The sequence below is a fragment of the Gadus morhua genome, chromosome 17, assembly GCF_902167405.1.
Source record: "Gadus morhua chromosome 17, gadMor3.0, whole genome shotgun sequence".
Classification (NCBI taxonomy): domain Eukaryota; kingdom Metazoa; phylum Chordata; class Actinopteri; order Gadiformes; family Gadidae; genus Gadus; species Gadus morhua.
This window is the reverse complement of record NC_044064.1, coordinates 20,687,376-20,714,438: the sequence shown is the minus strand read 5'-3', so window position 1 is coordinate 20,714,438 and position 27,063 is coordinate 20,687,376. Positions and strand designations below refer to the sequence as shown.

Sequence of the window (27,063 nt, the reverse complement as noted above, 5' to 3'; positions counted from 1 at the left end):
ACTCTGAGGAATGGAACGAATAACACTGATTCAAAAGAGCGGCTTTCTTGGCTTTCTTTGGGGTAGCACGGGGACTGCTGCTGTGCGTCTTCACCGACCTCCAGAAACTTTGGAGCAACTTTCTTAGCACTTGTTAACTCTCTGGCCTGAAAAAATAAAACAACTCTGAACTTCATTATTTTAACAAGCAGGTGCCATACCCTTTTTTTTTTAAACAGAAATATTCAAATAAAAAAAAGGAACAAAGATTGTTTTGGAGGTTGAAGTTTACGCTACTAGGGGAATCCTGGTTAGTTTCTTGGTGCCCTTGGTTAAAGACTAACTTTAATAAAATTCTGTCCGGTGTGATTACGGTTCTGCTTACCAAAAGTGGCCCACTGGGCACTCGCATTCCACGCCCTGCTCCAAGCCAGCGAGCAGGGCCTCTTACCCATTTAAAGTTTGAGAATAGGTTGAGATCGTTTCGGCCCCAAGGCCTCTAGTCATTCGCTTTACCAGATAAAACTGCGAGTAATGAGCGCCTTCGGAGGGAACCAGCTACTAGATGGTTCGATTAGTCTTTCGCCCCTATGCCCAGGTCGGACGACCGATTTGCACATCAGGACCGCTACGGGCCTCCACCAGAGTTTCCTCTGGCTTCGCCCTGCCCAGGCATAGTTCACCATCTTTCGGGTACTATCGCACACGCTCAAGCTCCACCTCCCTGTAAGAACTGTGCCAAATCCTTTTGGCACTGGTGGACAGTAACTTGGAGGTCTTGTTCATGCTGGCTTTGCTTTCCCGTTTCTTGCAAGGAGTGCAGGAGCCCATTGAGCTGTTCTCGGCGATGCACTAGTAGGCGCTGCCCCGGTCGTATTGCGATGGTCGGCCGTGATCTTTGTTCTCTGGGTGACCAGAACACACAAACAAGAACCCAAACCCGTTAACCCCACTTAACCTAATAACACAACAAGTTATACAAAGACAATAAAACCCCTTTTCCCCAAACATTATGAATGTTTGGGAAAAAAATCCTACTTTCTTCTGAGGCACACTTGGTGAGTGGGGCTTCTGTTTGTAATGTAAACTAGATTTATTTTAACACATTTATATATATATAAATGTTTCACCCTACTCTCGGCCCAAAAATGGCTCTACCACTACATTAAAAAAATATTGATATTGTCACAAACTGGCTCAGCATATGTGACAAGGAGGGGAGACAAGTCAGGTTGAAAGTGATAAATGAAAAGGTTTTATTATAACTTAAACAATCATATTTACCAATAGCATGAGGTGTGGAGAGTAGTGGCATCAGTGGTGAATGTAGTGCATGGATGAGTGAGATGTGTGTGCTGCTGTTGAGTGTAAAAGGAAGCCATCAAAAAGAACCAAGAACCAACAACCTGTAGCAGCGTGGAGCCTAGGAGAGAGAGAGACAATGAGACCAGGCTGGCTTATATCACCTTGGGTAGAGGCCTAGCCAGGTGTGAGCAACTTGCCCTAACGACCCTCCCTTTCAGCCAACTCCTGCAGGAAGTAATTAGCTGCCGAAAGGGAGGGGTTGTAACAATATATAGAAAGAGTACACAAAAATTCAAGTAAAGGACGGTGTACATCAGTAATAACAGGTTTTGCAGTCATATAGATATTCAGAGCTCTGAGAGAAGATGGGAAACATGATGCATAAGGGCACTTTTCCATCAACTTAATAAAAAGAGTTTGAGGTTACAAATTATAATTACATTTGACAAAGTACTCATTCTTAACAGACAATTCAATTAAACATTGAGTTAAGTCACCCTAGACCCCTGAATCAAATTTGTTACCATCGTCCCCCGTAACCAGGACACCAGGGTTCCCTTTTCCAGCATTTCTTTTCCTCCGCTTACTGATATGCTTAAGTTCAGCGGGTTGTCTCGTCTGATCTGAGGTCGTATTCGAGATTGGTTGTGGTGTGGCCTTCCTTCCCAGAGAGTTAACAAGTGTCTGCTGAAATATGTTTGAAATGATTTACACTTTGTTAGTGATTCAGCCTAAGTAATACAGCTACAGTAGTTAGATCAAGGTCAACTACAAATAACACTTATGATTTGTTCAAACCGAAGAAAACTGCATGACAGTACAGACTCTCCACCTTGAAAGATTTACTCAGCATAGGATATTGATTGTACAGGTAGTTTCCAGGCGACGTCACCTTTTAGCATCGGCTCAGCTCGCTTGGAACCTAGAGCATGGAGAATAAAGCTATTGATCACATGGATATCGATCAGTAAAGCTGAAAAAAAAAAAAATCCTACTTTCTTCTGAGGCACACTTGGTGAGTGGGGCTTCAGTTTGTAATGTAAACTAGATTTATTTAAACACATTCACTTCAACAACAAGCAAACAGTTGCCTTCAAACTAACCCAAAAATGTTGATGTTTCCCAAAGCAATGTGAAAGGTCTAAACTGTGGCCATTGAACTTCAGTCTTTGTAAAGACTGAAGTTAAAGAGAAATCTTATTTTTTTTATTAAAAATATAAACATTTTGGACCAGTTATTTCCAGCGTTTCTTTTCCTCCTCTTACCCATTTAAAGTTTGAGAATAGGTCGGCCTTGGGGCCGAAGTTTTCCTGGTAGTACTGTTCTGGCTCATACGGTCGCTCCTCAAACGCATTCCTTCTTGGGGCCCTTTGACCCTCCACTGCTCCGCCTCGGCTCTCACTGGACATGGGCTCCCGTGTTGGGGGCTTTTTCACCATAGGAGGAGCAGGTTGCTCGTCGACTCCCGCGCGTCTCTCCTTCTGAGATTCCTTCTGGCCAGGCTTCTTCTGCTTTGCTTTCTTAACGTCTTCCTTCTTTTTCTTTGATTTCTCAAGAGAAAAAGCCTGATTGTGGAGCTATTGACCCGACATCATGTGTGGGTGTAGTTTTCTATAGAAGTTTACATGTCCCTTAACTTAAAGAAAAGAAAAGAAAAAGGAAATGCTTTTGAACAAAGACCGCGGGGCTTTTCCCTCTTCGCTCGCCGCTCGCGTTGAGCTGTTCTCGGCGATGCACTGGTGGTCGCACCCGCGGTCGTATTGCGATGGTCGGCCGTGATCTTCGTTCTCTGGGTGACCAGATTACATTTGAAACACGTGCAAGGGTTTAAAATGAGCTTCAGGTGTATCGTGTTGGACTCGTCTATTGGTAAGGTGCATGCCCCGTGGTCGCGTTGAGCTGTTCTCCCCCTCCAGAATCTTGGACTGGTTGAAATCTGTGACCTTAATGAGACAGGGCTTTGCCTGAGAAGCCAATAGATTATTCTCGGGTTTCAGATCTCTGTGGATGATGCCATTCCTGTGGAGGTACTCCACTGCCATCAGCATCTGGTAGAAGTAGAGTTTAGCCACAGCCTCATCCAGGCCTTGTCCCGCCTTCACCCTGTTAAACAGCTCTCCCCCCTCCATCAGCTCCAGGACAATGCAATACGTGTCCTGTCTGGTAGAAGTCCTCTGTTTTGATCAGACATGGCTGGAGGAGAACCAACCGAGTGTCCAGGTTGGATTTAAAAGTCAGTGCTGATTTAGAATTCTTTTAGAATTTGTTCTGCATTAATCACTGATTATGTCCTGAGCGCATGGTATATGATATCCGTGAAAATGCAAATGCACATCAGGCGCGCAAACATAAAACGTGAAAATGAAATATAAATTAGAAAATTATGCAAACGATTATGAGAACATTGAAAAAAAAAAGAAGGGTCCCTTTTGTATTACAAAGGCATTCTTACAACATATGCTCACACACTGTTTAAAAAAAATAATTATCAATATACATGGCTTTGGGGGTGGGGGGGGGTAGGGGGACCGGGTCAGGCCACGGTGTCCCTCTTCAGGATCCTCCAGCGGTCCTTCAGCATGACGCCCATGCGGCCGTTGTAGTCGTGGTCCAGCAGCATGCGCTTCCAGTTGCCCTCGCCGTGCTTCCTTCCGCGCTATTTGAGCTTCCCGATGAGCAGTTCATCAGTGTCCATGTGGTCCATGGAGCTCAGCAGGGACCCGGTCGGCCCAAAAAAACAATCTGTGTTTTCTTGGGAGTATTTTGTAGTTGAAAGGTGGACAAAGTAGTGTTTTAGTCTCTAATCATCTGTCTTCCTGTGGTGGTTTAGCAGCGGATCCAGACGCTACATAGATTTGGAATTCAGGATGTCCAGACAGATCACCCCCTGGCTGTTGATGTTGCAGTGGTAGATCCTCGTGCGAAACGTCACCTTTATACTGTGCCTTTTATCAATGTGGAGCAGAGTATTTTCCCCTGAAGGCTCACTTTAATAATGTACAGACATTGTGTATTGAAGTGTTTACAGTTGTCCAATATTGTGACCAAATTACATCATGCATTATGAATGTACACAATCCCAAATGAAGTCAACTGTTCTATTTCGGCTGTTCAGGCTGTTTAATGTCTACTCAAAACAGGCTTCCCTTCTCAGTTGAGTACTTTTATATGCTATTATATAATTATATGGGTTTTATGTACTATGGGGTGCATCGTTTTAGAGAATGTGTTTCCTGATGAGTTCGGAAATTTGACTTATACTTATATTGTTTACACAACCGATTGCAGACAGATGCATACCAGAGCCACGCCTGGGGGTGAACTTTTTTGTGTCTTTGACACAAAAAAGTTAATATATATAATGCATGTATATACGTATATACATACACATATGTATATACTTATAAACATGTTTCGTTGTTTTTTTTTGAGCTACAGCACCTTTTCCCACGGGGCGACAGTGTCAATATCTCGCACGGCCGTGCCAAAAGAGAAAAATTAAAAAATAAAAACAATATATTGGTCAGGATATTCATCTTTTGATTTCCCTAAAATTGGCATTGGACATGATGATAATCTATTGCCGTACAGGGAAGGTTCGGGACTCAAAGAGAAATGGTTCTTCTTTTCAGTTTGTATTCAAGTTTTTTTTTCCTTTTTTTTTGTTTGTTTACACAACCTCGTCTATTTTTTAGCTCATGCCCCGTGGTCGTGAGTTTGAGTCCGAGACAGTGCGTCAAGTCGGACAACACAAATAAAAAGATTATCCATGGAATAGTCCCTTCCATTTCGGTGGAAAACTTTCCAATTCTTCTGTAAAATATTAGCAGTGATACATCCTTTTAGAAGTTCACGTGAATGTAAAAGCTCCAAGGTGGATAGGCAATCTTCATATATTGTACTTCTTTTTTTAGCTCAAAGCCAAAAAACAGCCAAGAAAGCGTAGGTCCAATCCCGTAATATCCTCTGCAGCACTGGGACTTTAGCTACAAAACGATTTATATGGTTTGAGATTTTCTGGATGTGTCGAAACCCGTCAATATAGGGCAGGATCTGCTGAGTGGTCAGGTCCCATTGCGTAGGGGGGGGGGGGGGGGGGGGGGGGGGGGGGGGGACCGGGTCAGGCCACGGTGTCCCTCTTCAGGATCCTCCAGCGGTCTTTCAGCATGACGCCCATGCGGCCGTTGTAGTCGTGGTCCAGCAGCATGCGCTTCCAGATGCCCTCGCCGTGCTTCCTTCCGCGCTATTTGAGCTTCCCGATGAGCATTTGCTATACAATCTTTCCAGTTGGGTGTTGTGTTTTCTTTGGCTTCGGTCAGCCGGCCTGCAAGTGCTTTTAGGCTGCAAGAGCTCATTCAACAAGCCGACAGCATAACACTGAATGCATCACTGCTAAACTCCAATTCAACGCATAGCAATTTAGAAAACATCCGACTATATTAAATTTAACAAGAAATAGGAAACCACGTAAACCACATCCTGAGCGTTGATGTTCCACACGACCCAAACAAACTATGGCGTAGATAGACTACTGTTTTTCCTTATTAAAGACTGCCGAGGGAAAGTTCTTCTTCTTAGAGAAAAAGCGTGATTGTGGAGCTTTTGACCCGACATCATGTGTGGGTGTAGTTTTCTATAGAAGTTTACATGTCCCTTAACTTAAAGAAAAGAAAAGAAAAAGGAAATGCTTTTGAACAAAGACCGCTGGGCTTTTCCCTCTTCGCTCGCGTTGAGCTGTTCTCGGCGATGCACTGGTGGTCGCACCCGCGGTCGTATTGCGATGGTCGGACGTGATCTTCGTTCTCTGGGTGACCAGATTACATTTGAAACACGTGCAAGGGTTTAAAATGAGCTTCAGGTGTATCGTGTTGGACTTGTCTATTGGTAAGGTGCATGCCCCGTGGTCGCGTTGAGCTGTTCTCCCCCTCCAGAATCTTGGACTGGTTGAAATCTGTGACCTTAATGAGACAGGTCTTTGCCTGAGAAGCCAATAGATTATTCTCGGGTTTCAGATCTCTGTGGATGATGCCATTCCTGTGGAGGTACTCCACTGCCATCAGCATCTGGTAGAAGTAGAGTTTAGCCACAGCCTCATCCAGGCCTTGTCCCGCCTTCACCCTGTTAAACAGCTCTCCCCCCTCCATCAGCTCCAGGACAATGTAATACGTGTCCTCTGTCTGGTAGAAGTCCTCTGTCCTCTGAAAGGTCAAATAAGTTAATAGAATTATTAACTTATTTGAGTCAATAGAATTGCTCAAAATATAATAAGTTAATAGAATTGCTCAAAATCGAACCGTTCATAAAGCCCTTTCAATAACCCAAAACAAATAAGGTTACAACGGGAATCCCGTGGAGAAATGAATAGCCATAAGTGTAATACTAATATTTATCCAATGATTGACAGATCCCCGTAGCCTTCCGAAGCCTTCTTGGCTTTAGGGGCAGCAGCCTTCGCCGCTGGCTTCACAGAAATCAGCCTTCGCCGCTGACTGCAATGGCTTCACAGAAATCTTCATAGTACTTTAAATGTTCTTGACACTTGCAAACCATAACACATTGAGTTATATTTTTTGAGTTGTCAAATAGATTCTTATAAATTTTGTTTTGTACAGTTGGTCAACATAATGAAAGACTTAAGGAATGAACTTCGCATCCTTGCTGTGGTACTGTTTGTCTTTCTCAAATCTCTTACTCACACTTTAGGCGATGAACAGCACATTTCCTCATCTCTGCCTGACACAACTTCTCTGGGTAACAGGGCTTGAGAACAATTGTAACCTATGTCTAGCGGGAACACAGTACGCAGTCTGACTGGAAAGTCCTCCCGAGGAATGAATTAAAAGTAAAAACAAAACAAGGCTGAATCCTGTTGTCTACTCTGAGGAATGGAACGAATAACACTGATTCAAAAGAGTGGCTTTCTTGGCGGTAGCACGGGGACTGCTGCTGTGCGTCTTCACCGACCTCCAGAAACTTTGGAGTAACTTTCTTAGCACTTGTTAACTCTCTGGCCTGAAAAAATAAAACAACTCTGACCTTCATTATTTTAACAAGCAGGTGCCATACCCTTTTTTTTTTAAACAGAAATATCCAAATAAAAAAAGGAACAAAGATTGTTTTGGAGGTTGAAGTTTACATGAGTAGAAGTGGCCAGAGAGTTAACAAGTGTCTGCTGAAATATGTTTCAAATGATTTACAATTTTTTAGTGATTCAGCCTAAGTTTTACGGCTACAGTAGTTATATCAAGGTCAAATAACACTTATGATTTGTTCAAACCGAAGAAAACTGCATGACAGTACAGACTCTCCACCTTGAAAGATTTACTCAGTATAGGATAGGATAGGATATATTTATTTGTCATTGGACAGAAGTACAACGAAATTCAGTGCACTCACGTACTGGTCTCATTTAAAAAGGTAACATAATAAATAATAAATAAATAAAGAAAATACGTTCAACATTTCGTTTACTCACTACATTCATGTCGTCACACACTATACCGTTAACTTAGTGCCATTGTATGCCTAAAAAATAGTAAAAGAAAATAGTATGCCTTAAAATAGTGGTACAAATATGTAAAGCGCTGAGCATTGCATTACATGTGGACGTCATGGATTAATACTGTCGGAACTAGTGGATTTATTTTCAAGTCAGTTAAGTATGGTGACTGCTTTGGGATAGAAACTGTTTATGAATCTTGTGGTGCGTGTTCTGATGGACCTGTAACGTTTCCCTGAGAGCAGCAGTTCAAACAGATAGTTGGCAGGGTGGTATGAGTCTTTCATAATGTTGTGTGTCTTCTGCAAGCATCGGGAGTTGAAGATGGTGTCCATGGTAGGTAGCTGTTGGTTGATGATGTTTTGGGCGGTTTTAATAATCCTCTGCAGTGACTTCCTGTCTGCAGCAGAACTGCTACCGTACCAGGGCAGGATTCCATAGGTGAGCACACTCTCGATGGAGCAGCGATAGAAGGACCTTAGGTGCTGTTGTGAGAGATTGACTTTCCTGAGTGTGCGGAGAAAGTATAGCCACTGCTGTGCTTTCTTAACTATTGCTGTTGTGTTTATTGCCCATGATAAATTCTCTGAGATGTGTATGCCCAAGAATTTGAAGCTGGACACCCTCTCCACCGTCTCCCCGTTGATGTGTAGTGGTGTGTGTGTGTGTCCTGCTTCTTCCTGTAATCAATGATCAGTTCTTTTGTTTTTTTGATGTTGAGGCTCAGGTTGTTCTCTGAGCACCACTCTGTCAGCCTTTGAACCTCCTCTCTGTAATTGGCCTCATCACCTTTGGTGATCAGACCCACCACAGTTGTGTCATCTGCAAATTTCACTATGGTGTTGGTAGTGTGAGATGGGGCACAGTCATGTGTGTACAAGGAGTAGAGTAAAGGGCTCAGTACACAACCCTGTGGGGCCCCTGTGCTGAGTGAGAGTGGGCGAAAGGTGCGGGCCCATTCTGCAATATAGGATATTGATTGTACAGGTCACCTTTTAGCATTGGCTCAGCTGGCTTGGAACCTAGAGCGAGGCAGTACTAAAAAAAGCAGCCACTTCAGGTACCAGATACCATGTTTTCACGGTGGAAACGCAAAAAATGCGAGCCGAGTCGAGTCGTGTTGAGCTGGTACCATGCAGTGGAAAAGCGGCATAACCGTTCAGTAGTTCAGTTCAGTTCTATATATTTATTATTCGTGTTAGGTTGGGGAGCATAAGACTCAAAGAAGCTTTGGGCATAGATTTTTCGTTCGTGCTCCTCGGTTAGTTTTAAGATAGGATAGAATTCTCGTTGTTCGTTTGGTGTTAAGATGGGAAAGATTTTCTCGTTAGTGCTCCTCATTTGGTGCCTCATAAGGCTAAAGATTAAGGTTAGGGCGAGGGATAGCCACTCGGGTTAAGGTTAGGGAATAAGGCTAAAGGTTAAGGAAAGGATTTAGATAAGTGGTAGGGATAGCCACTCGGGTTAAGGTTAGGGAATAAGGCTAAGGGTTAAGGTTAGGATTTAGATTTAGATAAGTGGTAGGGAAAAAGTCTAAAGAAAATAGTTCCATACACTGCATAACCCCAGGAAATTTTAAAACAATTACAAAATAACCTGCACCTCATACATAGCATAGCATCAGGTAATTTAATATTGTTTAGTTTTAAATAAAGCAAGAAAAACTTGCCCCAGATTTATCCTTCGCCTTCGTTGGTCATTTTGGTATGATAACTATGAAGTCGAAGGGAGGGAATAGTATCTAACGTGTGTGAGAGAAATATAGTAGAGCTACTTCGAGATGCAGGCTCTCTGCGGGTCTGGCTATGTGTTCTGCCCTCCAATCTCTCTGTCGACTTTTACAGGGTCAAGTGGGCGTGGCCAACGTGACGTAATGGTTCCTCCCTCCTCGCCTGTTTAATGGTGTTTGATCCCGCTTCCTAGTGGCTACGTGAGGGTTATGCAATTTGTGTGTTAGATCCTGCTTCCTAGTGGCTATGTGGGGGCAGTTTATGTGCTTAAAATCCGTAACAATATCATTCTAAATAAATACAAAATGGTTTTAGGGGTGGGTTTAGGGAATAAAGCTAAAGGTTAGGTTTAGGATTAAAAACAAACTTTTTAAATTTTAAATGTTGAAGGGTTTAGGTTTAGAGAGAGTGAGAAGAGTGGTGGGGGGAAAGGGTGGGGAGTCAGAGGTAAGGAGGTGTGGGATGTCTGTCCCTACATTCTCCCCTGCCTTTCTGGGCATATCTGATATCCTATTCACATCTCAAACCCAGTGGGCAGAGGGGTGATAGGACGTTGAAGGGTTTAAAGTTAGAGAGGGTGAGAAGAGTGGGGTAAGGGAGAGTGGGGAGTCGTATGGACTAAAATGTCCTGTAGGTTTTTATTACGGCGGTAGGACATTAGTATTTTAAAAGAAGCGAGTGGGGCGGTTTGAGGTATGGCAGAATTAAAATGTTGCTTTATAGCTTGCTTGAGGGGGCCTAGTTGTCGCGAAAATGTAGTAATTAATGGAATTAACTTTTGTTCTGTGTTCTTTTTTTCAGGGAGAACGGGCTGGCCTGGCTGGAAGAGGGCGGTCACTTCCCCTTTGATAGTCAGAAGAAAACGTTTGGAATAGCCGCGAGGTCTAAGGGCCTTAAAGGGTCCCGGTGGCCTCCTCTACGTGATGGGGTAGAGAGCAGATGCGGTGGAAACGGATTAGTTGGGACTTGATGATGGAGCTGAAAGTATGCCGGGGATGGTAGCTGGTGTTAAATAATAAGGAATGCCTGTCAGTGTCTTTAAAATAAACCTTGGTTGCTAATGTTTTGTGTCCATCCTTCGTGTCTGTGAAGAAAACTACTGTGTCTAGGAAGGGGACCTGCTGGAGATGGAGAGTGTGTTTGAGTTTGATACGGGGGTGGTGTGAGTTAAGGATATCTATAAAATGGTTAAATTCCGTTTCTGATTCGTCCCAGAGGCCAAAGATATCATCTAAGTAACGGAAATAGACTAGGGGGCGTGACGGGCATTTAAGGAATGCAGATTCCTCCCAGTCTGCCAGATAAACGTCCGCGTAGGCCGGTGAATATTTCCTTCCCATTGCGCAGCCGCATATTTGTAGAAAGAAGGATTTATCAAATAAAAAGTTGTTGCGGGTAAGGGTAATTTCTAAAAACTTTAAAATAAATGTGTCGGGACGAGATGAATCCGGTGACGAAGACAATGCTTTCTTCACAGCCTCGAGGCCCAGGGCAGTGTCGATGTTCGTGTACAAGGAGTCAACGTCGATTGAAAAGATAAACGTGTTATCAGGGACGGTGAGATTCTTCAACTTGTTGACAAAGGTGTATGTGTCCTTAAGGTAGCTCGGGTGAGTGTGAGATAGGGGGTTAATGTAAAAGTCTATGAACTCCGCCAGGTGGTATGATTCGGAGCCACAGTCGCTAACTATGGGGCGTCCTGGAGGAACCACGAATGGAACAGTCCAATTCTCTGGGGGTTTATGTATTTTGGGGAGAAGGTAAAATAATCTCGCCCGAGGGAGATCCGGGCCGTATAGGTAGTGTGCCTGTTTTGCGCTGATGAAATGCTTTTTCCTCATCTGGTCAATTAAAAGCCTAACCATTGTCTGAGTCTCAAGGTACATAGGATCCGTGAGAGGGCGATAGAAGACCGGGTCATTAAGTTGACGTGTCGCCTCCAGAATGTAATTAGTACGGTCCTGTATTACAATTTGCCCTCCCTTATCCGCCGGTTTGATAATAATCTCATGGTGAGATTTTAGTTTGTTGAGGGCCTGTTGTTGATGGACAGTAATATTGGCCTCCCCTCCAGGACGTCGAGGTCGGAGGTCACGGAAGGAGCGGAGGTCCTGATCGATGAGCTGGCGTATAGGCTTCGAGACGGACTTCATGGCTGGTTCCCAGATAGACGGCGTAGTAAAAGGTAAGTAAAAATAATCTGTTATATTTAAAATAATCGAGAATTTTTAACCGTCTGTGGTAAGTATGTAGATCTCGTCTCAATAGGTCACGGTCTGGGAGTGACGGTGTCGTGATGAAGGTGAGGCCTCGTTCGAGGATCTCCTGAAATAGTAACATAGTTACACCATTAAATGCGTTTATGTAAACATTTTTAGCGAGAAATGTGCATTTTACTTTCATAATGTTCGCTCGGTGAATGTGAAGGATGTTTGTTTTGATAGTTATGACGAAGAGGGAACGCTCCATTCACTTGCATGGACAGCGTCTCTGGTTGCTACGCAACCTCAACGTCTTGGCGGACTTTATCTCTGCTGATCAACACTACGAATGCTGGAAACACACCAGACACACCATGTGAAGTTATTTAACCCGATTATTGTTATTTATATCTGAGATTATTTAATCTAACCCGATCCAAGCTTTATCATGCACCCAAACACGGCGGCGTTTGGGTTTCCTTCCTCAGACTCCTAAATCAAGCACAGCCACAGGCGCGTAGCTGCGTACGTAGGACCATTTTTGACACAAAACGGTCAAGCAACATTTTAGCTGCGTTACGCACGTAAATCTTACGCGGGTTACGCGTTTGGTGTGTTCGTACCTTAAGCGTCGACAGTGTGTTGAGATAACCAGCACGTGAGTCAACGTCCTCGATATTCTCCCTCACAAAGTCATTAAAAGACTTGACACAACGGAGTTGGGTGGCGGATAGCCTGATAGATACCGTTATGAGGGGAATTGCAATGCGAGCCTGGGGGAATGTTTCTCTGGCCGTCCTAATTAAACGTCGGGTGTCCTTAATTATTGTGATAGCTGTCTGTTGTCTAAGGCAGTTGTTTATGCCAATAGACAATAAGATGAGCTTAGTGTCCGATCTGGGAGATGTGTGTTTCTGCAAGATGGCTGTTAGATGTCTTAATGTGGCTCCTGGAAAGCTATCTATCTGGATGTCGTCCATTTTTCTTTTTGGGATGCGGGCCAAGTTGGAATCGCCCGTGATAATCATGTGTTTTCTAATAGACAGGGACCACATAGTGGCTTTGCGGTTCGTAGGGGGGTGTATGCAGGGCTGGTGGTAGGAAGCACTGAGCATAGGGGAAGAGAAAAGGGAAGGAGAAGTCGGGGTTTGGCGACTCAGACCTTTCCCCACTGGGACAAGGGCAACAACAGCAGGAGTGGTCAGAGGAGGCGTGAGAGGGCAAGGGTGAATCTCCACGCAACCTGTGAGTGAGTCAGAGTTCTGAATTGAGCCATTCTTAGTGATGATTATCTTGAGTCGGTTCCGGGTCGTGGCACTTGCGAGGGAGAGACGGTTGGGTCTAGGGGCTGAGGAAGCGGTAATGGTGACTGGGGGCTCCGGGTCCGGCGTGGGAGATCCACGGCTCGTCTCCAGGACGCCAGGAGGGTCAATGACTGCCGAGGTGGTCCGCACCGGTGGGACGACCGGAGGAGGACGTGGCCTGGTCACTGGTAAGCGCTGTGGGCCTTGTGGTAGCGGGACGCAGCTAGGTCGCGGTGGTTGAGGGGCAGATGTAGGAAAATGTCGGGTTAAGTTAGGGCATAGAGTTGGAAGGGTAAGAAGTGAAGGAATAGTTAGTGGCCTGGACGGTAGCATTACAGTTTTTCTCAGTCGCTTTGGTACATTTCTCAGATCAGAATTGAAATTTGCAAAGCAGTAAGTGCATTTCTCAAAACAATGTGTTCAAATAGCAAAACACCATGGATTAACTGCAAAAGCCAGCCTCTTGCTCAAAATCCTTAGTTCATCACTCAAAAGTAAATATCTGTTTCAATGAACATGTCAGTGCCATCAGAATGACAAGTCCTTGTGTCATTGTCTACGGATAAGACAGTCAAATTGCTTAGTCATGTTGTCAATATAACAGTGTACTCTGGAGGGATGTTCTGATGTAAACTATGTCTAAAGTTTTGAAGACAATTATTGTAAATTGTAAGTTACACCTTAGTGTATGTGGGAGATTGATTGCAAGAGATTGGACAAGATTCACATTTACGCTTTGACTGTGCTGTAATTTGTTGACAGACCATGTCATTGCTAGAAATGTGAACATAGGAAAATCTCCTTAGGGTAAACTGTACATGCACTGCTGTAGGAATTACAGTGCAGTCATCCTACAACTCCTGACGTTCCTGTCTGTTGGGCCACAAATTCTCAGACAATGTAACATTGTGTTGTGCTCCAGCTATATACTTGCCAGTTCATGGTTCAGGAGATGCACCTTTGAGCTATTCCAGTACTGGTTGATCGTTGGTTGATCTAACACTTCACAGATTTCCCTTCTTTAGGGAAAGTCAAGATTCACCTGGTAGCAATTGACCAATTCAGGACAGATATAGAAAAAAGAACAAAAAAAAGAGTCTAATGCCAGTGTATAGAAATGTATAGAAATAGGCTTGACATATGACAACTTGTTCAACCATTTTGCATGTAAAGACTTGATGAACTAATACCTAAATGTTGTGGGGGTGAGACTATTCCATAGAGACCATTGCAATACATTTTGATCAACAGGATATAAGCAATTGATAATGTAGGAAAGAGCAGAGAATTGTACATAATCATGTGCATGGATGTACCAAAGCATTCGCAACGTGTTCAAATAAATGAGAAACTGTTTTTTTCATGTGCACAAGTGACACACTGATGTGAAGATTGAACAGGTAGTTTTGAGAATTTCAATTCTGATCTGAGAAATGAACCAAAGCGACTGTGTTTCGATGCTTGAAAGGTGCCATAGTGGACTCTGGTCGTCTGGGAAGCGGTGGAAAGGCCCCAAGGTCTGAGAGGAGCAGCGGAGTGGCAGGCGGTGGCCGATCCGGGGCCGACAGCAGCAGCCGTAGTGCGGAGATGGAAGACGGAGTAAGGGGTCTGCCATAGCGCTGGTGGGCCCACCGGAGGGCTCTGTCGAGGGCCTCTTTATTAAATGGCCCCAGGTTAGTACGGATCTTTGCTATAGTATGTGTATAATGTTGTATTAAGGTCTTTACATTTATAATCATGTCCTCCATTGTGTTCTCTTTAATTTTGTTTAAGACCAGATCGTCAGGTGCCGCCGGTTTAATGAATGCTGTAAGTTGAGCTACTTTCCTAGCCATCCCTAATGGTGGGATGCCTGTTCTAATGGATTCTTCTAGAATTTCTGTATGATGAATTGATTGTAATATTTGAAAATAATGTTTGATTAATTTCGGGTCTAGATCGGTTGAAGGACTCGTCCCGACCGGAGTCAATTTTACGTGTTTCTGTGGGTCTGTAAGGTGAGTGGGCCTACCCAATAGGCTAAACCTATTTCTAAAATCATTAGCCATTTCGTTAGAAGATAAAATGGAATGAAAATAAAAAAGGCCTAGGACTATTTACAAAAAGAGGAGGGGGTTTGGGAGTTGGAGTTTTTAAAAAAGAACCAACATAGAGAAAAGAAGGAAAAGATAAAAGAGAGATGTAAAATCAACTAAATTAGAACAAGGTTAAAACCGTAGCTTGCAAAAGATGGCGATTAAAACAATAGATGCAGTTATAACCATAAGATAAACAAAGAATGTAAAATAATAATAATGTCATAACCGGTCAGCTGGTGCAATGTCTTTTAGCTAGGAGGCATGGTTAACTTAGCAAGAATAAAATCGATTTCCCCAATCGGTTCCGTCGAGTAGTCTTTAGCTGGGAGGTAGGCTGTGCTTGGGTTAGGTGACAGGATGTCGTTGATCCGCCCGATGGGGTTGTAGAATATCCCAAAAACTGATTACAGTCCAAAGTTAAAAAAAAAAGCTGAACACGTAGATGTCTCTGTACTCTCCAGCCAAAAATGCATTTGAAGGAGATTTGATTAAAACCAAAAGGGAATGAGGTAATTTCCACAGGTGTTAAAAAAGTATAAAGTTTAATCGCTCCAAAATGCAGGTTGACCAAGTAAAAACAGACTTTGTTTAAAAGTAAGTTAAAACAAACGAAGTAAAATAATTAAAATAAAGTACATCCAAATTAAAAACTCCAAAGTTGCTAAAACAACAGTTCACCAGAATAACTGACTTTACATCCACAGAAATAGAGAGTGTTCCTAACGTTTCACCCAGTTAGGCTTCGTCAGAGGAAGGGTTAGGGTAAGGGCTACTTACCACTTTTGAAAAACGTTTTTTTTGAGCTAGTCGAGCATACAGACGGGCGTGGGAATTCGGCGACCACCCTCGGATAGGACTAGGCCCAGCGGACTTGCTCAAGAAATGTGGAAATGTGTGTTTTTTTTTTCCGATTTTAAAACTTTAAAGTGGAGCGGTTTTTTTTTACAGAGGGGCGTGGAAATTCTGAATAGTGCCAGTGGTAGCCCTTGGGCCCCTCTCCATACCCTAGAAATGTGGCGCCCTTAGTGGCAACTTTTTTTAACATGGGAAAACAGCTAAAATCGATCTCACGGGAGCAGGGGGAGGGGCGTGGGAACAAGGTTCCTATGGGTGGTAGGTATTGATGGGGCCGGCGTCTGTGCAAAAATGTGGCCGCCTGGTGGCTTGTTTTGGTATAGAAAATCTCATTTTAAGTTTTCCACTTTAGGGCATTTTGAGTCGTTTGGTGGTGGTCTATGGTAAATTTCTTTCCACCGCTAGTTGGCGCTATCGCGCCCAACGATTATGGGTGAGTAGCTGGGCTCGGTCCGACCCTGAATCTGCAGGAATTATGTTTCTAGCCCCTTCCTAGGCCGAGAAAATTACTTAAAACCAATCCAAATAAATAGGGTTAGGGTTAGGAAATGTCATCAATTATTTTTTTTCCACCACTAGTTGGCGCAATCACGCCCAGCGATTATGGGTGAGTAGCTGGGCTCGGTCCGATCCTGAATCTGCACGAATTATGTTTCTAGCCCCTTCCTAGGCCGAGAAAATAACTTAAAACCGATCCAAATGAATAGGGTTAGGAAATGTCAGCAATTAATTATTTCTCAACCACTAGTTGGCGCAATTGCGTCCAACGATTATGGGTGAGTACAGTGGCGGATTGGCCGTCGGGAGCACCGGGACGTTTCCCGGTGGCCTGATGGTCCTCCTGGCCTGACTTGAACAGTCACCGGACTGAGTGACTGACGCCCGGGCCAATCAAATCGATCCATCTAGTTACGTAATAACGCCGCTCGGCGACCTGTCGGCGTAACACCAACCAATTAGCTCCGCTGTCTTCATTCCAGTAGTCGAGAGAAATGGAGAGTCAGAAAAAGAGGAAAGGTGGAGCAGAGAGAGAGAGGGACAGAAAACGTAAAGCCCTCGCCACAGACGGAGCAAAATGTTGCAAAATAAGTGACATGTTCACCAGAAGGGAAGGTCAGTCAAAAACGATACAGCTTTCATTGCGTTTATCGTTCACGAAGGGTTAAGTCCATCAACTCGTTCACCGCTATTGACATCTAAGACGTCAATAGCAGCATCATGCTAGTTGTAAATAAAAGTTTGATGCCGAACTCACCCCGTGAGTGATGGGACGATTAGTCGACATAGTCGACATAGTCGACATAGTCGACTTCAAAAATTCGTCGACAGGAATAATTTGCGTCGACTAGTCGCCCCCCCCTTAGCGTACCACAGCAGCACTACGGCAATGCACGAGCATTTAAAAAGAAAACACCCGGGAGCTTTGGTTCAGGATGGCCGCAATCCACCGCTCTGTTCTGTTGATTTTCCCCCTTCCCCGACCTGGAATGTTCGTTTATCAAGCAGTCGCAGTAGTATACCAAAGATAAAAGTTTGTATGTTTATTAATATTAATATTCGAATATATTCGAATATTTATTAATAATATTTGGACCATTAAATGTCTTCATTCCTTTATATGGTATAAAACTCGGCCAAAAGCCGAGCTCCGATAGTTTGTTTACCAGCGTTGCTATGGTGACCGGTCTTGCATGTTCCAACGGTTTATTAGGTATCTAAGCTGTCTAATCACTTCATTCACTGCCTCTTCCGTGGTCATTACAATATTATGAAATATGAATAGACTTTGTCGGGTTCGGATTTTATACTCTGGTGAAAAGAGAACTTTTGTCATGTTAAAAATAAAAAAAAAGTTGTTTGATTAGTCGACTAATCGAAAAAATAATCGCTAGATTAGTCGTTAGAAAAATAATCGTTTGGGACAGCTATAGTGCTTTTTGAGGATGAGCTATCCGTTTTTATTACACAAAGAAGACATGCGATAATAGGAATTAAATGGCGAAGCGAAAGACGCGCTAATGCCAATTACTAAGGAACGGAAAAGGGTAGAAACAAACTTTTTTTCTAGAAGAAAGAAGAGATCCTACTATTTCTTATGGTGGTTTCAGAGTTTACAACACAGCCCCCTCCACACACAAACACATACACACACTGACACAGGCACACGGCCCGACAATCAATCCAGAATACCTAGACATGAATGAAAAATATGTTGCATAATGTTTGAGCCACTACAGGATAGTTTATACATGCTGAAATAATAAAGCATTATTAAATACAGCTAGCTTTTTTGTTTACTCTTAATCTATTAGGCTGCAGCTTTGTGGCAGTTTTCTTTATTGTAATTCTGCACCATAAATGATAGTTTGACTATCATAATAATATATACAGGCTCTATATGGTATGACTATAAACTTTATAGGCTGTGTTCACAGACACCTGTCTTTCTGGTTTGTGTGTGCAATACACATTGTTTGAATGTAAACAGCAGTGCAATAAACTTAAAACATGGCCTGCTCTTGGGTTTTTCCTTGCAAAGGTGGAGAAGGAACCAGCAGCAGCACTGGTACCCCAAGTGCTCCTGCAGAACTGGAGAGTGTTGGTACACAGTCAGAAACAGAGCAGGACCTCCCAGGTACCACTTAAGAGCACACAGAGTATGCTTTTAGATTAATAGGTGATTTATTAATGAAACTATCAGTAAGAGTGTAATCAGGAAGAATACAATTGATGACTGCATAATATGTAATACAAGTTTATAATCAGGCTATACTTGTCAATCTCATTCTGCAGAGCAACCAGACGTTGAAGTTGAGGAAGAGGGAGAGAGAGAGACAGGTTCAGAGTCTAGCACAGGAGAAAATGAAAGGGAGAAAACAGAACATTCATTTGATTATTTTGCCCGCCCTCAGCCCAAGGACTATGACTTATTTTTTAAGAACCACCCAAAACAAACCACTCAAAGAATCATCCCTAATGTATTCAATTCCAAAGATGGCACCAACAGAAAATGGCTGACATACAATGAAGGAACTCACTCCTTGTTCTGTTCAGTATGTCTAGCATTTGCAAAACCCTCTGCCAGTGAAAGTACATTTGCCAAAGGAGGGATGCATGATTGGAAACATGCCCATCAGAGGGTACAGGAGCATGAGAGAAGCAAGACTCACAGAGAGAGTGCAGAAGCCTTTTTTCTCAGAGCCAGCAGGGCAGACATTTGTAGCCTTTTGAGTGACAAACAAATGTCTATTCAAAGAGAGCAGATCAGAAAGAGGAGGCAGGTCATGGAACGTGTCATAAATGTAGTAAAAGTTATCGGTAAATGCGGGCTTAGCTACAGAGGACACAGCCAAGAAGCTGCGTATACATTGGAAAACATCGCCAGCAACCATGGCAACTTTCTTGAACTAATTTTGTTGCTGAGCAAATATGATGTCTGCCTACAAGAGCACGTTAAGGATTGTATTGAGAAGAGTAAAAAACAGATGGGAAGTAAAGGAAGAGGGTCATTGGTAACAATGATGTCCAAAACGACAGTAAATAAAGTTATTGAAGTCATCAGGTCATTGATTCAGCAGACAATTGCTGTTGAAGTGAAAAGGGCAGGGATGTTCTCTGTACAACTGGACACAACACAGGATTTGACATCCAAAGACCAATGTGCAGTAGTTCTGCGATATGTCACTACTGTTGTCCATGAGAGACTCATTGCTGTCATTGACTGTGAGTCATCAACTGGACAGTACTTTGTGGACCTTGTAAAAGAGACACTTGCAAAGATGGACATAGACATCAAACATTGCGTTGGCAATGCAACAGATGGAGCAGCTAATATGCAGGGAAAATACAGAGGCTTCTCTGCATTGATTACAGAAGTATCTCCCAACCAAGTCCACATTTGGTGTTACTCACACATCCTAAATCTTGTGCTGAGTGACACCACTCGGGTTGTTGTTGCAAGCGAATCCCTTTTCTGTCTCCTGAACGACATTGCAGTGTTAATTCGAGACTCCTATAAGCGCATGCACCTATGGGAGGAAACCACTGAGGACAAGAGACGCAGGCGGCTAGGTGTCATTGGTGAAACACGCTGGTGGGCTAAAGATGAAGCATTGAAGAAAGTCTTCGGAGGCTTTGCAAAGCCCAACCAGGCACTCTACACAGATATCATCATCACTATGGAGAAAATTGAAAAGGACATGACCATAAAACCTTCTACCCGAAGCAAGGCCCAAGGGTACAAAGATGCTCTGCTAAGGTATGAGACGATTCTCACAGCTGAGATTTATCTCAGGATCTTTGAGAACACATCCCCTCTCTCGAAATATTTGCAAACAAGTGGGATAGATTTTGTGACAGCACAACACCTTGTGACTGGAACAGAGGATAATCTGAGAAAGTATGCAAGAGACTTTCAGAGTGTGAAGAAGGCAGCAGACAACTTTGTTGAGTGGGCCAATGGCATTCTGGAAGAACAGCAGAACTGTGATGCTGAAGCTCAAACTGCTCTGCCAGAGAAGAGAACAAAAAAAAAGAAGAGAAGGCCAGGTGAATTGGCAGAAGATGACCTCATTGCTAATGCTGACAAAAATTATGAAATCAAAATCCACAATGTGATACTGGACACTGTTGTGGATAGTATCCACCATCGTTATGCAGCAAATGCAGTGCTCTGTGCAGATGTCTCCTGCATGGATCCTAAACGCTTTCCTGAAATCAGAGAAAAGGGCCTTCCAAACACAGCCATGAAGGAGCTCAGCAAATGCTTGTTGAAATTTGATGACCGTGCCACTGTTGAAGCATTGCAGGCTGAACTGACTAGCCTTGCACAACACTGGGAAAGACTCAAACAATCACTACAAGAGGAGTACAACACCAGGGCTGCCACCACCAGTGATGACTCTGGAGAGGATCTTGATGAAAGTGTGGAGTTTGTGAGCACAAGTTGTTCAACCTGTAAAAACTGCCTGGTATGCTGCTATTTACTCCTGTCACAGTACAATCTGCTCACAGATGCATATCATATCATTGGTTTGGGCTACAAGTTCATCCTCACACTATCAGTCTCACAGGTGGCCTGTGAGAGGACCTTCTCTACTCTGAAACTTGTGAAGAATCGCCTGAGAACCTCCCTCAATCAAGAGAACTTAGAAGCATTCATGCTGATGGCAACAGAGAAGGAGATTCTAATGGCACTTGACAAAGATGACATTATTGACAAGATGGCAGAGAGCAGTGAGCTACTGCGCCGCCTACTGGTTTACTAGGGATAATCGCTGACTGGTTACTCTTAGTGATCTACTTTATTGACACTAATGAGTGAATATTGTATTCTAAGTTCTTCTTTGTTGTTCTTACATTGTTGCTTGTTAAATTTAAAGAAATTAATATATTCCAGTTTTGATAAATGTTTTATATGTTTGATGCTTGAAAGTAAAGTTAATTATTGAACATCCAAGCTAGTATTTGTCTCTCTTTTTACAAATATAGGCCCATTGTTTTGTGTGTCTTGCCTTGTACATTTGTGTATCCTATGGCTGCTGCCCCCAATAGTTTTTGAGTATTCATCCATTGCTATAACATTTGAAAACAGGGTTTTCAATGAAAATCATATATTCAAATAGATAACTCATCGGTCACTCCTAAATCTCTTTTAACTATCAAATAGTGTTAGAATACACAACTAGAGGTATGGTGGTCTGCATGAGAAGGGTGGCCTGGAATGGCATCAAATTCCCGGCCTGAATTATTGTCCCAGTCCACCACTGGGTGAGTAGCTGGGCTCGGTCCGATCCTGAATCTGCAGGAATTATGTTTCTAGCCCCTTCCTAGGCCGAGAAAATAACTTAAAACCGATCCAAATCAATTGACGTATGTTTAGGTTATTAAAAGTACACTGTAAACGATTTAATGTTAAATTAACAGTAACTTACTGGCAACAATTATCCAGTAGTTGATGTATTTCCTATCACAGTAAAACTACTGTCAAAACTTATAACAGTAGGACAACAGTACTGTCGTTTGTTTTACAGTAGTTGTATTGTACTGTAACATTAAGTACAGTATTTTACTGTTATTTATGTTTTTAGTTTGAGTACTACTGTTAAATATATAACAGTACAATACTGTATCTCATTTTACAGGTTTTTTATACTGTTAAATTATTCTTACTTTTACTGTTATTTATATGCCAGTATTCTTACTTTTACTGTTATTTATATGACAGTTCTACTGTATAACAAACTCTATTTATCAGAATAAAATACATTTTCTATAGCTATAGACATTTGAGGGATTGATTTACAAAAAAAAGCTTTTTTTTGTAAATATTTTTTATAATACAAAAACATAAACAACAATCAACAGCAATAAACAACAATATCAAACAATTTATCGTATATATATATATTAGAGCTGTCAGTTAAACGCGTTATTAACGGCGTTAACGCAAACCAAATTTAACGGCGTTAAATTTTTTATCGCGCGATTAACGCAATTATTTTATAAAAAAAAATATATATATTTTTTTTTTCCTTTGGCTCAAAACAAAGAAGTAGTAGCCTGACTGCTATGTTCAAATTACATTCGTTCAAAGTAGTCGTTTAATTGCACTATAGGCTCTTTTTTTGTATCGTCCTGTTTTGATCAGTGTACAGTATATGCCAATGTTGTTATCAATAAAAAATCATTTGCACAAGGCAAGCCGATGCACTTCACCATGTTGATAAGAGAATTAAAATGAGAAGAATTATGGGACTAAAAAATCAAGGGATATTTAGCATAGAAAAATAATTTGCGATTAATTAGAGTTAACTATGACATTAATGCGATTAATCACGATTAAATATTTTAATCGCTTGACAGCTCTAATATATACATATAGTATCTTTAAAAAAAAAAATAGAAAACAAACAACAACAATATTACAACAATATTAAAATTATATATATACAACATCAGTGTGTTATCACTTTTTTAATGAAGTGTTATGAATGTGAGTGGTTCAGGAACTAAATACTCAATAAATGGGGAGATACTGAAGAACAGAAGACAGGGAGCGGAAAGCCAACAGGGATAAAACACAGGGCCTTTTTTAGACGAAAAACTCTTGGGCAAAAGTAGTTTTGGAGTATACAAATGACTGCAGGGTGGAAAATGCCAACGTACCAAACCTGGACCCACTCTCATTGTCCATGCATATAAATAAAACACAATATTATATATTATATTATCTATCAACATTATTTATTATTATTATTTCAGGGTATCTGCAGGTTTCAGCAAGTCAAATTTAAGACTTTTTAAGACCTTTTTAATACCACCTTGAATGAAATTTAAGACCTTAAACCCGCGATGGTGGGGGGGATCCCGCTGTATTACAACCCAAGCATAGCATGTGTGTCACTCAATGAGACTCATTCAAGTTTACTTTCTGTCTGTTTATTGAACATAAAGTGATACTCCAGGGGCCTCATGTACAAAGCTTGCTTACGCACAAAAAAGCTGCGTAAGCAACTTCTCACGCAAACGTTCGGATGTACGAAGACTGACTTGACGTGAGAAAGTGCGGTTCTCCACGCAAACTAAATGCCTGGCTTACGCACATTTCTGCTGCATTGTCAGTTGGCGGCACATAGAGGCAAATCAGCGCAACAACATGAGGCCTACGCGATCACGAGTCAAGAAGTAATATTGCAATATGAGGCGAGTTCAAAGTGGATTTGAACATCGGGATGCGTGATCTTAAATGCACTTCAATAATGCGTTATTGTTGTCGAGACGCATAATGTGACACTGTTGTTAGGCTAAACTTAAACAGACCCATAAAACTAAATTGTCAATATTGGAATGAAAAGGAAATTCAAAGGAACCCCCAGCAATATTATTTTCAGTGATGGCTTGTTTATTAAACGTTACATATTTTCCGGACCACGCATGACATATGATCTCTCTTCACACATTTGTTGTGAAATTCTTGACTGCAATATTATTATATGATGCTGAGTGGATTAAGCGCAAGATTGTTACTTAAAATCAATCCATCAATAAACCAGTCGGCCAATTTCGAATTATGTGTATATTATTGACACCTTGGGTGTATGGGAACAACCTATCGTCAACATGCATCAAATTAAATGAGAATATAAAAGCAGGTGCAAAATGTGGCAATAATCGATAGGTTGACAATGGCAGTGTTGGCCTTATTAGAAGATATTGCGAATGGTCACATTCGAAATGAACGAGTGTTCCGTGATTATTACGATTTTTTGGCTCATGATGATGACTGGCTTATCAGCCGATTCAGATTTCCAAGAGCTATCCTCTTGGAACTATGTACTGAGTTGAGCCCGGGTTTGGAGAGGCAGACGGCGAGGAGTCACGCATTGACAGTTCCAATACAAGTCCTGACTACGCTTGGTTTTCTAGCAACAGGATCATTCCAGAGGGAATTGGCTGACCGGTCAGGAATGAGTCAGGGAGCTCTGAGCCGCGCCATTCCGCCTGTTTTAAACGGGATCATCCGCATCTCAGCCAGGTATATACGGTTTCCATATGATGCAGTAAACCAAGCAAACATCAAAGCGCAATTTGCAGCGATAGCCGGTTTTCCCAATGTAATCGGAGCGATCGACTGCACACACATTGCAATAAAGGCGCCATCTGAAGGGGAATATGAGTACGTTAATAGGAAACACTTCCATTCCTTAAACGTGCAAATAATCTGTGATGCCCAAATGCGCCTTACGAATATCGTGGCAAGGTGGCCTGGGTCAACCCATGATTCATTCGTCCTGAGAAACAGCTCGGTTGGGAATAGGTTGGAGGCTGGAAGAGTGTGTGATGGGTGGCTAATTGGTAAGCAATTTAAAACACTTTAAAGTGAATTTACTGAAATCTAGACATGTTGGGTAGCCTATGCTGTAATTGTACCTATTACTCCTAAGGAGACAGCGGTTACGCCTTACGGCCATGGCTGTTAACCCCCCTCGCCAACCCACAGACTGTCCGAGAGCAGAGATATAATGATATCCATGCACGCACTCGGACAGTCGTGGAAAGAGCGATAGGGCAGCTGAAGAGCCGGTGGCGCTGCCTTGACCGGAGCGGGGGAATGCTGCTCTATCACCCTGAAAAGGTGTGCCGCATTGTGCAGGCATGTGGGGTTCTGCACAATGTTGCGCACAGGCACGGCGTGTCATTACGCGAGGTAATGGACCTCCCAGAAGACCCAGACCCCGGACCAAACAATGCGCAGCCCAATGTAGAGGCCATTCGAATCCTGCAGCAGTTAATAGGCAGAATATAAAAAAGGTAAACGGAGACAACATTCATTTTTTAACTAGTTCTTTGAATGTGAGACTAATTGCTTGTAAGGCCTCCGTTATTTCTTTGAGGTTCGAATTCATCTCCTGAATTCCCTTAACGATCTCCTCCTGCGAGTCCAGCACAGCGCGAGTTAAAACCCGGCCTTTCCCACTGGCAGCAGAAGGGGGGCAATGGGCAGTGGAGACGGAGACGCCGGACACGCCTGGCTGGGGGTCTTCCTCTGGCACCATCAGCTGTGCGCCACTTGGTCCTTGGCTGTCTGTGATTAAAGAATGTATATAAATTACAATCACATTGAGGAGAACGCGTTTTATTGCTGGCTAAACATTAATCATGTATACGGAAATGCAGGCTAGGGCCTATACTAGCAGGTATAAAAGTTCTTCAAATATATGAAAACAATTGTACCTTCCGTGGGATCCTGGGCCAAGTCGGAATCCCCTTCGGCTGGCGGGACCACGCCAAAAAGGAGCCGATCCCCCAGCACTGCGGCCACCCTCTGCTCGAATAGGGCGAGCTCCCCGACTCCGGCTCCGCTGCCCGTCTGACCCACGCTTCTCCGGTGGGCAGAGACCTTTTTTTTGACATCAACTTTTATGTCCGACCACTTTTTTTTTATATCCGCCACAGTTCGGCTTTCCGCCCCAACCTCATTAACAGATTTTGCTACCGATTCCCACGCCAGTTTTTTTGTTTTAGTGCTGATTCCGGAGGAAAGAGAGCCAAACAAGATTTTATTTCTGGCCTCTACCTCCGAAATCAGCACTTCCACCTCGCATTCGCTAAAGTTCTTCTTTCTTGCTTTATCCATTATCTCCTATCTCCTAACAAGCGCACTACTGCAGGCCTGTTTATACTAATTAGCATATTAAATGAGGGAGGAGACTGGGCGGAGAGTCGGGCTCGTGCACGTGCGCACAATTTCACGTTAATTGGGATGTACAAAGAGAATCTGCGTGAAATCGTGCTTACGCAAGGATTGATACATCCGGATTTATTTGTGCGCAGCAGCTTTCCAAATTTTGGCGTCCGCAAAGTTTTACTAAGAAATCCACGCAAGTCTTTGTACATGAGGCCCCAGGGCTCCAGACTAACTTTTTCCTTGGGTGCACTGGTGCGCCTACATTTGTAATTTGGGTATTTATGGTGCACCCAAGTTGTGAGTTGTTGAGAGGGGGGGGGGGGGGGGACAGCGTCTGGGCCCCCGGGCAGTCGATATTTACCCCACTGATAATATTTTCACCATTAAATAAATGCCTTCAGTAAGACCTGGGGGGTATACCACAAACCTCGTTGAACATACCCAGGCTTTCTTGGGAAAACCTGGCTCGACAGAGCCGCAACTCGCAATCACAGTTAAATGGTACCACGATGCTCACTTTAGATTAAATTAGTTGAACCAGGTTTTCCGCTTTAGGTTCAATTCGCGTTCACATAGAAGGGGCGTTTCTCGCGTCATTTGACTCACCCTTTGCAAAATAAATCGCGCAAGAGCGGTGTATTTCATCCAGGGCGAGCAATGTATTATTATGAACTCCTACGAGGAATTCAAAGTTCAAATCACAGCCAAGGGGAACACGGTTGCCCATAATATGGCTAGGGTGGCGTGCTGGCAAAAATAGCCGACCGTGTTAATTCGTCCGTGAAAAGATTCTGCATATTGTCTAAAAAATATTATGTATCATCATCCCTTTTACCCCCATATATTTGGGGCCCCATGAATTGCGAGCCCAAGTACCGGGAATGCACTTGATCTCCGACCCAATATCGGACGTGCACGTCAA

General features: G+C 42.9%; 2 protein-coding genes and 1 long non-coding RNA gene across 3 annotated transcripts; 1 reads left to right on the top strand and 2 right to left on the bottom strand.

The window, feature by feature from the left end:
• Window positions 1–360: 360 nt before the first annotated feature.
• On the bottom strand, window positions 361–17,939 carry LOC115529197 (uncharacterized). The gene is made up of 3 exons (XR_003973488.1): window positions 17,929–17,939; window positions 11,998–12,002; window positions 361–693 (listed from the first exon to the last, which is right to left on the bottom strand). It is a non-coding gene; the product is annotated as an uncharacterized LOC115529197 (long non-coding RNA).
• Window positions 17,940–23,822: 5,883 nt separating this feature from the next.
• Window positions 23,823–25,533, top strand: LOC115529180 (putative nuclease HARBI1). Its single transcript, XM_030337729.1, has 3 exons — window positions 23,823–24,808; window positions 24,898–25,264; window positions 25,399–25,533. Exons 1-2 carry the CDS (start codon window positions 24,139–24,141, stop codon window positions 25,257–25,259), a joined length of 1,032 nt encoding a protein of 343 aa, XP_030193589.1. The 5' UTR covers window positions 23,823–24,138; the 3' UTR covers window positions 25,260–25,264; window positions 25,399–25,533.
• Window positions 25,159–26,316, bottom strand: LOC115529183 (myb-related transcription factor, partner of profilin-like). Its single transcript, XM_030337732.1, has 2 exons — window positions 25,688–26,316; window positions 25,159–25,538 (listed from the first exon to the last, which is right to left on the bottom strand). Exons 1-2 carry the CDS (start codon window positions 26,088–26,090, stop codon window positions 25,282–25,284), a joined length of 660 nt encoding a protein of 219 aa, XP_030193592.1. The 5' UTR covers window positions 26,091–26,316; the 3' UTR covers window positions 25,159–25,281.
• Window positions 26,317–27,063: the final 747 nt, after the last annotated feature.

Excerpts from the sequence above, each read along its gene's own strand:
- LOC115529180 (XM_030337729.1), top strand. The coding sequence starts at position 24,139 with ATGGCAGTGTTGGCCTTATTAGAAGATATTGCGAATGGTCACATTCGA. Across the intron at positions 24,809-24,897 it reads GTGTGATGGGTGGCTAATTG|GAGACAGCGGTTACGCCTTA; the intron begins GTAAGCAATTTA and ends ATTACTCCTAAG.
- LOC115529183 (XM_030337732.1), bottom strand. The coding sequence starts at position 26,090 with ATGGATAAAGCAAGAAAGAAGAACTTTAGCGAATGCGAGGTGGAAGTG. Across the intron at positions 25,539-25,687 it reads GGCCCAGGATCCCACGGAAG|ACAGCCAAGGACCAAGTGGC; the intron begins GTACAATTGTTT and ends CTTTAATCACAG.